The 12398-nt window shown below is 45.3% G+C and overlaps 1 protein-coding gene across 2 annotated transcripts in view; it reads right to left on the bottom strand.

Moving 5' to 3' along the window:
• Nucleotides 1-444: 444 nt before the first annotated feature.
• The window catches only part of clcnk (chloride voltage-gated channel K), a 183229-nt gene continuing 171275 nt past the window's right edge, over nt 445-12398 (bottom strand). For both annotated transcript variants that reach the window (XM_085967004.1, XM_085967008.1), the window contains one exon: nt 445-577. In XM_085967004.1, coding sequence (XP_085823130.1) covers nt 449-577 — 129 coding nt within the window. In that variant the 3' untranslated portion in view covers nt 445-448. The remainder of the gene's footprint in view (nt 578-12398) is intronic.

Raw genomic sequence — 12398 nt, 5'->3', positions numbered from 1 at the left:
GCTACTCTCTCAGGTGGATGTAAAAGATCCCATGGCACTATTCTACAAAGAGCAGGGTAGTTCTCCTGGTGTCCTGGGCAACATTTATCTCTCAACCAACACCTAAAAAAATGGATCATCTGGTCATTTATCTCATTGGATTTGGTGGGACCTTGCCACATGCAAATTGGCTACTGCATTTCCTTACATTATAACAATGATTACACTTCAAAAGTGCTTAATTTCCTGAGGCCATGAAAGGCGCATGTAGATGCAAATTCTTTCTTTTTTTCGTAACAGCTGTAAATCATGACTACAGATGTTGCCTTTTGATCAGATTGGCCAACCCTCAACACTGACATTTTCAGAACATTTCATCATGTCGCACCATCACTAGTAAGATGAGATCCACCCACACATTTGCACACAACCAGCGCGATGAACAATGGGCCAACATGAAAGGAGCTCACTAAAAATAATTTCTTCTTAAAACCTTGACTTGTAAACAAAATATGAACAAATAGCAAAATACTGCAGATGCTGGAAATCTGAATTGAAAACGGAAAATGCTGGAGTTGCTCAGCAGGTCAGGCAGCATCTGTGGAGAGAAAAAACAAGTCAATGTTTCTGGTGCGTGGACTCTTTGTCAAGACTGGAAGATATTACTGATCAACAATGTTTAAAAAGGGACAGAACAAGGGGAAGGGGGGAGAAAAAACACACGCGTAAACACAAATTAGCCGTTCGTAAGCTGTTCTAGTACACCTACAACACTGGCATTTACTCAACAATGTGGAATAATGCCCAGAAGCTCGACACCATGGCAAAAAAATAAAACAAAAAAGGTGACCCAACCGTGGCTAACAAGGGAAATTAGGGATAGCATAAGATCCAAGGAGAGGACATATAAATTGGCCAGAAAAAGCAGTAAACCTGAGGATTGGGAGCAGTTTAGGATTCAACAAAGGAGGACAAAGGGATTAATTAAGAGGGGGAAAATAGAGTATGAGAGTAAGCTTTCAGGGAACATAAAAACTGACTGTAAAAGCTTCTATAGATATGTGAAGAGAAAAGGATTGGTGAAGTCAAGCGTAGGTCCCTTGCAGTGAGAATCAGGGGAATTTATAATGGGGAACAAAGAAATGGCAGACCAATTAAATACATACTTTGGTTCTGTCTTCACAAAGGAGGACACAAATAACCTCCCAGAGATGTTGGTGAACATAGGGTCTAATGAGAGGGAGGAACTGAATGAAATCAGTATTTGTAGGGAAATGGTGTTAGGGAAATTGACGGGATTGAAGGCCGATAAATCCCCAGGGCCTGATAATCTACATCCTAGGGTACTTACGGAAGTGGCCCTAGAAATAGTAGATGCATTGCTGGTCATCTTCCAAAATTCTATAGATTCTGGAATTTGATACCATCCTTTACTTCCTTAGTTAGCCACGGATGGTTCATCCTTCTCTTAGAGTCTTTCTTTCTCACTGGAATATATCTTTGCTGAGAGTTATGAAATATCTCCTTAAATGTTTGCCACTGCTTTTCTACAGTCTTGCCCTGTAATATATTTTCCCAGTCCACTTTAACCAAGTCTGCCTTCATACCTTTGTAATTATCTTTATTTAAGTTCAGGACACTAGTTTGAGACCTAGCTTTCTCACCCTCAAACAGAATTTCAAATTCTACCATGCTATGATCACTCTTCCCAAGAGGATCCTTCACTTCGAGATCATTAATTAATCCAGCCTCGTTGCACATTACCAGATCTAAAATAGTCTTCTCCCTGGTTGGCTCCACAACGTATTGTTCCAAGAAACCATCCCGCATACATTCTAAGAACTCTTCCTCAAGTCTACCTTTGCCAATTTGCTTTGTCCAATCAAAATGAAGATTAAAATCTCCCATGATTATAGCCGTACCTTTCTTACAAGTCTCTATTATTTCATGATTTATACTCTGTCCTACAGTATGGCTACTGTTTGGGGGCCTGTAGACCACTCCCACCAGTGACTTTGTACCCTTATTATTTCTTATCTCCACTCAAACTGATTCTACGTCTTGATCTTCTAGACCGATATAATTTCTCATTACTGCACTGATCTCATCCCTTATTAACGGAGCTACACCACCTCCTTTTCCTTTCTGCCTATCCTTACGAAATGACAAATACACCTGAATATTCAGTTCCCAGCCTTGGTCACCTTGCAACCACGTCTCTGTAATGGCTATCAGATCATACCCATTTATTTCTATTTGTGCTGTCAACTCATCTATCTTGTTACGAATGCTGCGTGCATTCAGATATAGAGCATTTAATTTTGACTTTTTTCCATTTTTCCCTACTCTGACCCCTCTTTCTGATGCACTCTTATGTGTATACGCTCTGTCCCTTCCTGCCACGCTCTGGTTATCATTACCCCTATCACTACCATGCACTTTTGCCTTCTCATTTTTCTTTGACTTTTTTAATTTCCGCTCAGCATATCCCTCCCCCCCCCACTATTTAGTTTAAAGCCCTCTCCATAGCCCTAATTATTCAATTCGCCAGGACACTAGTCCCAGCCTGGTTCAAATGAAGCCCGTCCCGATGGAACAGCTACCTCTTATCCCAGTACTGGTGCCAGTGCCCCAGGAATTGAAACCCATTTCTCCCACACCAATCTTTGAGCCACTCGTTCATCTCTCTGATCTTATTTACCCTATGTCAATTTGCACGTGGCTCAGGTAGTAATCCAGAGATTATTATCTTTGTGGATCTGCTTTTTAATTTAGCCCCTAGCTGCTCATACTCCCTCAGCAGAACCTCTTTCTTTGTCCTATCTATGTCGTTGGTACCTACATGGACCACAACAACTGGATCTTTCCCCTCCCACTCTAAATTCATCTCCAGCCCAGAAATTCACTGGTAGCGCCCCAAGAGGGAAGCGGGGCACTACTGGAAGTGCCCTGCCTCCCTCGTGGGGCGCTGTGAGTGGATATCGCGGTGCTATGTGCAGCAGAGCCACTTATTAAAAGGGAGGGGCCTTGTGCAGCGCGACCCGGGGCCCAGCTGGGCCACCAGGGATCGGAGTGCCGGTAAAAGAGCCCGGCACTCAAGAGAAGTACCGGGCTCACGGATCGCAGCCAGCACTCCACAGGGGGCTGCACAGAAGGCCGGGGATGGCAAAGCGGGCAGGTGCTGGCAGGCGGCCAGCAACAAAAATGGCCGCCCAGCACCTCCCGTGGAGACAGTCTGAGAAGGTTTGTTTTGCTAGCAGATCAAAATTCAGAGTTCCAAGGAAGAGTACCTAGTGGCTGAGTGAAAAGATTGTACCAGCCTTCACCATGTCAAGCAAGACAGCTGGACACATAAGGGCACCCTGCATTGATGATGAGAAAATTGAATTGTAGGAAGTGGGGCAGAAGAGGGGTGCCCTGGTTCATTGCAATGTAAGGAAGATACATGGTATGTGGGAACTCAGGGACACTTCCTGTGTCCCTGACAACTGCATGTGCAGGAAGTGCATCCAGTTGCAGCTACTGACAGACCGCATTGCGGCACTGGAGCTGCAATTGGATGCGTACTGGAGCGTTCGCGATGCTCGGGACGTCGTGAATAGCATGTTTACGGAGTTGGACACACCGCAGGTAGAGGTTGGACAGGAAGAAAGGGAATGGGTGACCAACAGGCAGAGTACTAGGCGCAGGCAGGTAGTGCAGGGGTCCCCTATGGACATCCCCCTCTCAAACAGAAACACCACTTTGAGTGCACTTGGGGGGGATGGCTTATCAGAGGAAAGCAGCAGCAGCCAACTTCCTGGCACCAGGGGTGGCTCTGCTGCACAGGACGGGAGGAAAAAGAGCGGGAGAGCTATAGTAATAGGGGATTCTATTGTAAGGGGAATAGATAGGCGTTTCTGCGGCCGCAAACGAGGCTCCAGGATGGTGTGTTGCCTCCCTGATGCAAGGGTCAAGGATGTCTCAGAGCGGCTGCAGAACATCTTGGAAGGGGAGGGTGAACAGCAAGTTGTCATGGTGCATATAGGCACCAACGATATAGGTAAAAAGTGGGGTGAGGTCCTAAAAGCGGAATATAGGGAGTTAGGAGGTAAATTAAAAAATAGGACCTCAAAGGTAGTAATCTCAGGATTGCTACCAGTGCCACGTGCTAGTCAGAGTAGAAATAGAAGGATATTTCAGATGAATACGTGGCTAGAGGAATGGTGCAACGGGGAGGGATTCAAGTTCCTGGGACATTGGAACCGGTTCTGGGGGAGGTGGGACCAGTTCAAATTGGATGGTTTGCACCTGGGCAGGACTGGAACCAATGTCCTAGGGGGAGTGTTTGCTAGTGCTCTGGGGGAGGGTTTAAACTAAAATGGCAGGGGGTTGGGAACCTGAGCAGGGAGACAGAGGAAAGGGAAACAAGGATAAAAGCAAAAGATAGGAAGGAGAAAAACAAAAGTGGCAGTCAGAGAAATCAACAGTTTAAATCAAACGTGGCCACAGTAAATAATAATTCTAATAGATCTAAGAGCGTTAAAAAAACCAGCCTGAAGGCTTTGTGTCTTAATGCGAGGAGCATTCGTAATAAGGTGGATGAATTGGCTGCGCAAATAGAGGTAAACGAATATGATTTGGTTGGGATTACGGAAACGTGGTTCAAGGATGGCCAAGGCTGGGAACTCAACATCCAGGGGTATTCGATATTCAGGAAAGATGGGCAAAAAGGAAAGGGAGGTGGGGTAGCATTACTGGTTAAAGAAAGGATGAACACAATTGTAAGGAAGGATATTAGCTCTGATGATGTAGAATCTGTATGGGTAGAATTCAGAAATACTAAGGTGACTCAACCGTGGCTAACAAGGGAAATTAGGGATAGCATAAGATCCAAGGAGAGGACATATAAATTGGCCAGAAAAAGCAATAATCCTGAGGATTGGGAGCAGTTTAGGATTCAACAAAGGAGGACAAAGGGATTAATTAAGAAGGGGAAAATAGAATATAAGAGTACGCTTGCAGGGAACATAAAAACTGACTGTAAAAGCTTTTATAGATATGTGAAGAGAAAAAGATTGGTGAAGTCAAGCGTAGGTCCCTTGCAGTCAGAATCAGGGGAATTTATAATGGGGAACAAAGAAATGGCAGACCAACTAAATACATATTTTGGTTCTGCCTTCACAAAGGAGGACACAAATAACCTCCCAGAGATGCCGGGGAACATAGGGTCTGATGAAAGGGTGGAACTGAAAGAAATCAGTATTTGTAGGGAAATGGTGTTAAGAAAATTGATGGGACTGAAGGCCGATAAATCCCCAGGGCCTGATAATCTACATCCTAGGGTACTTAAGGAAGTGGCCCTAGAAATAGTAGATGCATTGCTGGTCATCTTCCAGAACTCGATAGACTCTGGAACAGTACCCATGGATCGGAGGGTAGCTAATGTTACCCCACTATTCAAAAAGGGTGGTAGAGAAAAAGCGGGGAATTATAAACCGGTAAGGCTGAGTCCATTATAAAAGATGTAATAGCAGAGCACTTGGAAAGCAGTGACGGGATCGGACAAAGTCAACATGGATTTACAAAAGGTAAATCATGCTTGACTGACCTACTGGAATTTTTTGAGGATGTAACTGGTAAAATAGATAAGGGAGAACCAGTGGATGTGGTATATTTGGACTTTCAGGAGGCTTTCGATAAGGTCCCGCATAAGAGATTAGCGTGCAAAATTAAGGCACATGGGATTGGGGGCAAGGTATTGATTTGGATAGAGAACTGGTTGGCGGATAGAATGCAAAGAACATAAGAACATAAGAAGTAGGAGCAGGAGTAGGCCATACGGCCCCTCGGGCCTGCTCCGCCATTCAATAGGATCATGGCTGATCCGAATCTAGACTCACGTCCACTTACCTGCCCTCTCCCCGTAACCCCTAATTCCCTTATCTGCTAGGAAACTGTCTATCTCCATTTTAAATTTATTTAATGTTGCAGCTTCCACAGCTCTCTGGGGTAGCAAATTCCATAGATTTACTACCCTCTGAGTGAAGAAGTTTCTCCTCATCTCAGTTTTGAAAGGGCAGCCCCTTATTCTAAGATTATGCCCCCTAGTTCTAGTCTCGCCCATCAGTGGAAACATCCTCCCTGCATCCACCCGATCAAGCCCCCTCACAATCTTATATGTTTCGATAAGATCGCCTCTCATTCTTCTGAACTCCAATGAGTAGAGTCTCAACCTACTCAACCTTTCCTCATACGTCAACCCCCTCATCTCCGGAATCAACCGAGTGAACCTTCTCTGAACCGCCTTGAGAGCAAGTATATCTTTTCTTAAATATGGAAACCAAAACTGCACGCAGTATTCCAGGTGTGGCCTCACCAATACCCTGTATAACTGCAGCAAGACTTCCCTGTTTTTATACTCCATTCCCCTTGCAATAAAAGCCAAGATTCCATTGGCCTTCCTGATCACCTGCTGCACCTGCATACTAACTTTTTGTGTTTCATGCACCAGGACCCCCAGATCCCTTTGTACTGTAGCACTTTGCAGTTTCTCTCCATTTAGATAATAACTTGCTCTTTGATTTTTTCGGCCAAAGTGCATAACCTCACACTTTCCAACATTATATTGCATCTGCCAAATCTCTGCATACTCACTTAGCCTGTCTATGTCCTTTTGCAGGTTTTTTATGTCCTCCTCACTCATTGCTTTCCCTCCCATCTTTGTATCGTTAGCAAAATTGGATATGTTGCACTCGGTCCCTTCCTCCAAATCGTTAATATAGATTGTAAAGAGTTGGGGTCCCAGCACTGACCCCTGCGGAACACCACTAGTTACTGATTGCCAGCCCGAGAATGAACCATTTATCCCAACTCTTTGTTTTCTGTTAGATAGCCAATCTTCCACCCATGCCAGTATATTACCCCCAATCCCGTGATTTTTTATCTTGATCAGTAATCTTTTGTGTGGAACCTTGTCAAATGCCTTTTGGAAGTCCAAATACACTACATCCACTGGTTCCCCTTTATCCACCCTGTATGTTACATCTTTAAAGAATTCGAGCAAATTTGTCAAACATGACTTCCTCTTCATAAAACCATGCTGACTCTGTCCTATTAAATTATGTTTATCCAAATGCTCTGTTACTGTTTCCTTAATAATGGACTCCAACATTTTGCCAACCACAGATGTTAGGCTAACTGGTCTATAGTTTCCAGCTTTTTGTCTACTTCCCTTCTTAAATAAGGATGTTACATTAGCAGTTTTCCAATCTGCCGGGACCTTTCCTGAGTCCAGGGAGTTCTGGAAAATAATCACCAATGCATCCACAATCCCTACCGCCACTTCTCCCAAGACCCTAGGATGTAGGCCATCAGGTCCGGGGGATTTATCCGCCTTAAGTCCCATTATTTTACTGAGTACCATCTCCTTAGTGATTTTAATCATCTTTAGCTCCTCCCCCCCCCCATTGCCCCCTGTTTGTCCAGTGTTGGGATATTTTTAGTGTCCTCTACTGTAAAGACTGATACAAAATATTTGTTCAGCGTCTTTGCCATCTCCATGTTCCCCACCACTAGTTTCCCGGTCCCATCCTCTAAGGGACCAACGTTCACTTTAGCCACCCTTTTTCTTTTTATATAGCTGTAGAAACTCTTGCTATCTGTTTTTATATTTTTTGCTAGTTTACTTTCATAATCTATCTTCCCTTTCTTAATTAATCTTTTAGTTATTGTTTGCTGGCTTTTAAATGCTTCCCAATCTTCTATCCTCCCACTAGATTTGGCTACTTTATATGCCCTTGTTTTCAGTCGGATACTATCCTTTATTACTTTACTAAGCCACGGATGGCTGTCTTTTCTTTTATTCCCCTTTTTCCTCAGTGGAATATATTTATCTTGAAAGATGTGAAATATCTCCTTGAATGTAGACCACTGCTCTTGTACCGTCTTACACTTTAATCTGTTTTCCCAGTCCACTTTAGTCAATTTTACTCTCATACCTTCATAGTCTCCTTTATTTAAGCTCAGTATGCTGGTTTGAGATCCAACTCTCTCACCCTCAAACTGAATTTGGAATTCAACCATATTATGGTCACTCATTCCAAGGGGATCCTTTACTAGGACATTTTTTATTAATCCTGTTTCATTACACAGGACCAGATCTAAGATTGCCTGCCCCCGGTTGGTTCAATTACATACTGCTCAAGGAACCCGTCCCTAATACACTCTATGAACTCTTCCTCAAGGCTGCCATGCCCAATTTAATTAGTCCAGTCAATATGAAAGTTAAAATCCCCCATGATTATAGCTGTTCCCTTATTACAAGCCCCAACTATTTCCTGATTTATACTCCGACCAACAGAGTTGCCACTGTTAGGAGGCCTATAGACTACGCCCACTAGTGACTTTTTCCCCTTCTTATTCCTTATCTCCACCCAAACTATTTCACTATCCTGATCCTTTGACCCAATATCATTTCTGACTATTGCAGTGATTCCATCCTTGATTAACATAGCAACCCCACCTCCCTTTCCTTCCTGTCTGTCCTTCCTAATTGTCAAATACCCTTGTATGTTTAGTTCCCAGCCATGATTATCTTGCAGCCATGTTTCTGTAATGGCCACCAGATCATACCCATGTGTAGTTATTTGTACCGTCAACTCGTCAATTTTGTTACGAATGCTGCGTGCATTCAGATAAAGAACTTTCAAATATGTTTTCTGACAATTTATTCCTGCTTTTACCCCTTTTACTACTTTACCTTTATCATTATACATTCTGTCCCTTCCTGACACGCTCTGGTTTTTAATTCCCCCACTGCTACCTTGCTCTATTGCCTTCTCTGCTGTCATTTTTATTTTTCGCTCTCTTAAAACCTCCCCCCCACTAATTAGTTTAAAGCCCTCTCTACAGCCCTAGTTATTCGATTCGCCAGGACTCTAGTCCCAGCACTGGCCAAGTGAAGTCCGTCCCAAAGAGTTGGAATAAACAGGTCATTTTCCGAGTGGCAGGCAGTGACTAGTGGGGTACCGCAAGGATCGGTCCTAGGACCCCAGCTGTTCACAATATATATTAATGATCTGGACGAGGGAATTGGATGTAATATCTCCAAATTTGCAGACGACACAAAGCTGGGTGGGAGGGTATGCTGTGAGGAGGATGTCGTGAAACTCCAGTACGAATTGGACAGGTTGGGTGATTGGGCAGAAACATGGCAAATGCACTATAATGTGGATAAATGTGAGGTTATCCACTTTGGTGACAAAAACAGGAAGGCAGACTATTATTTGAATGGCAATAGATTGGGAGAAGGGGAAGTGCAAAGAGACCTGGGTGTTCTTGTGCACCAGTCGCTGAAGGTAAGCATGCAGGTGCAGCAGGCGGTTAAGAAGGCAAATGGTATGTTGGCCTTCGTAGCAAGAGGTTTCGAATACAGGAACAAGGATGTCTTGCTGCAGTTGTACAGGGCCTTGGTGAGACCGCACCTTGAGTATTGTGTGCAGTTTTGGTCACCTTATCTGAGGAAGGACGTTCTTGCCATGGAGGGAGTGCAGCGAAGATTCACCAGGCTGATACCTGGGATGGCAGGAATGACGTATGAGGAGAGATTGTGTCGATTGAGCTTATACTCACTGGAGTTTAGAAAATTGAGAGGGGATCTCATCGAAACCTATAAAATTCTGTCAGGCCTGGACAGACTAGATGCAGGAAGGATGTTTCCGATGGCCGGGGAGTCCAGAACCAAGGGTCATAGTCTAAGGATAAGGGGTAAGCCATTTAGGACAGAGATGAGGAGGAATTTCTTCACCCAGAGAGTGGTGAACCTGTGGAATTCTCTGCCACAGAGGGCAGTGGAGGCCAGTTCATTAAATATATTCAAGAAAGAGTTGGATATATTTCTTAAGGCTAAAGGGATCAAGGGATATGGGGAGAAGGCAGGGACAGGATACTGAATTTGGATGATCAGCCATGATCTCATTGAATGGTGGAGCAGGCTCGAGGGGCCGAATGGCCTACTCCTGCTATCTTCTATGTTTCAAGGCTGGGGCATGCAGAGCATGGCAAGAGGTGGCCGAGGCCATAAACTCCAGCAGCACTGTCTAAATGGCCTACTCCTGTTCCCATGATCCTGGAACCTGCAGGAAGCAGCTCCCCGGAACCCCATCCTGTCCTCCAGCTTGAGACCACTCCACCATTGTTGCTGGCACTTGGCTGCACTTACAGCCTGCTGGTGGAGCAGACCAATCAGAATTTTGCTACGCAACTGTCCAAAACGCCCTCATCCAAATCCTGTCCTGCTCACTCACCCGCCCTGTCCTCACTGACCTCCATTGGCTTCTCATCACCCAACACATCACATTCAAAATCTTTGTCCTCGTTTAATAGTCCCTACTTGGCCTCACACCACTCTTCCTCAGCAACCTCTAACACTCCTACATCCTGGCCCTCACCCTTTGTTCCTCCGACTGGTGTCTCTACCTTTGCTCCACCATTGGTGGCAAAGCCCTGCTCTCTGGCACTCTCTTCCTAAGATCCTCCCCCGCCACCACCTTGCTATTTTTATCGCTGCTTTAAAGTCTCTTGAGAACCTAATTTTTTGATCATGCATTTGGTCATCTCCCTAAACCTTTCTCCTAATGTTTGGTGTCCAATTTTCCTTTAACCACTTGAGACATTTCTACATTAAATGTGCGATATAAATGCAAATCATTATTGTTGTTGTAGAGGAGTTAATGGAGGTGACCAAAGGAGGCTTTTGGAGATGGAGAGGGTTACAACAAGGCAAAGGAGCTTCGGAAGAAAATTCCAGAGTGTGGGAATGAGATGGCTGAAGGCTGTGCTACCAATGGACCAGACGGAACAGTAAGTCAGAGACAGCAGAGGGTGTGAATGGGAAAGTAGGGGTTGAGGAGGTTGGGGGACATGAGGCAATGGAGGAATATGTTGAGGAAGACCAGCATTTAGTTATCAATGCAATGAAGGAAGGAAGCTAATGGAAATTGGCAAATATAAGGATAATCGATGAGCAGGCCTTTGTGTGGAATAAGATGTGGGTGGCAGAATTCTAGAGTTGGAGTTTATGTAGGGTGGATTTCAGGAGACTGGTGAGGAGAATTTTTGAAAAGCTGAGCCTAGAATTGACAAAAGTGTGGATGAGGTTCCAGCAGCAGTGGCTATAAAGTTGGAGCAGAGACAGACGATAATGGTGGAAGTAAGTGGTGTTCGTGATGGAGTGGATACAGGGTTTGAAACTGAGCTCAGAGTAAACTAAGTGCCTTCTGTTGCCTAGGCCCTAAGCTCTGGAATTCCCTGCCTAAACCTCTCCACCTCTCTACCTCTCTTTCCTCCTTTAAGACGCTCCTTAAAACCTACCTCTTTGACCAAGCTTTTGGTCACCTGCCCTAATTTCTCCTTATGTGGCTCGGTGTCAAAATTTTTGTCTTATAATACTCCTGTGAAGCATCTTGGGATGTTTTACTACTGTACTTTAAAGGCACTATATAAATACAAGTTGTTGTTGACATCGATAAAAAAGAAAGACGTGCATTTATATAGCGCCTTTCATGACCTCAGGATGCTCCAAAGCGCTTTACAGCCAATGAAGTGTAGTCACTGTTGTAATGTCATAGAGTCATAGGGCTAAAAATTGAGTCGTGCCCGCTTTGGGGTGTAGTAGCGCCCCGGAAAAATTAGCGCCCCCGCCATCGAAATTGAGTGGTAGTGCCCCAAGAAGGAAGTGGGGCGCTACTCCAGGGGATCGGGAGTGTCGGCAAAAGAGCCCGACACTCAAGTGAAGTGCCGGGCTCATGGAGCGCAGCCGGCACTCCACGGGGGGGGCAGGTAAGGAGGTTGGGGACGGCAACGGAGGCAGGTGCTGGCAGGCGGTCAGCAACAAAAATGGCTGCCCAACCCGGTCATAGGTAGGCTCCCCCTGACCCCGTCGGACATATCGTCAGGGGGCGCTTCCAAAGATCACGGCCGGGGTGCGAGCAGGGCGCTGTGCATAGTGATGACGTCATCGCCGGGGGCGCTAAAGGTTAGCACCGTCACTAACCTCCCGCTGAATTTCGCGGGAGGCGTTGGTGGTGCCGCGCCCGGGCGCTAGTTGCTTTAGGCACCATTAGGGCGCTAATGGGAGGCGCAAAGCAACCAAATTTTTCCCCCATAGTGTCATAACGGCACAGAAGGAGGCCGTTCAGCCCATCGAGTCCGTGCAAGCTCTCTGTCGAGCAATCCAGTCAGTCCCATTTTCCCGCTCTATCCCCGTAGCCCTGCAGGTTTATTTCCCTCAAGTACCTATCCAGTCTCCCCTTGAATACAGTGTCTTCGCTTCCACCACTTCCGTCGGCAGCGAGTTCCAGGTCCTCACCACTCGCTGCGTAAAAAAGTTTTCCTCACGTCCCCCCTGTATCTCTTGCCCAAAACCTTAAATCTGTGTC

This window comes from Somniosus microcephalus, chromosome 25, assembly GCF_052327205.1.
Source record: "Somniosus microcephalus isolate GS21.2 chromosome 25, FLI_Smic_1.0, whole genome shotgun sequence".
Taxonomy (NCBI): domain Eukaryota; kingdom Metazoa; phylum Chordata; class Chondrichthyes; order Squaliformes; family Somniosidae; genus Somniosus; species Somniosus microcephalus.
Note: the sequence above shows the minus strand (reverse complement) of the source record. Positions and strands in the feature narration are given on the sequence as shown.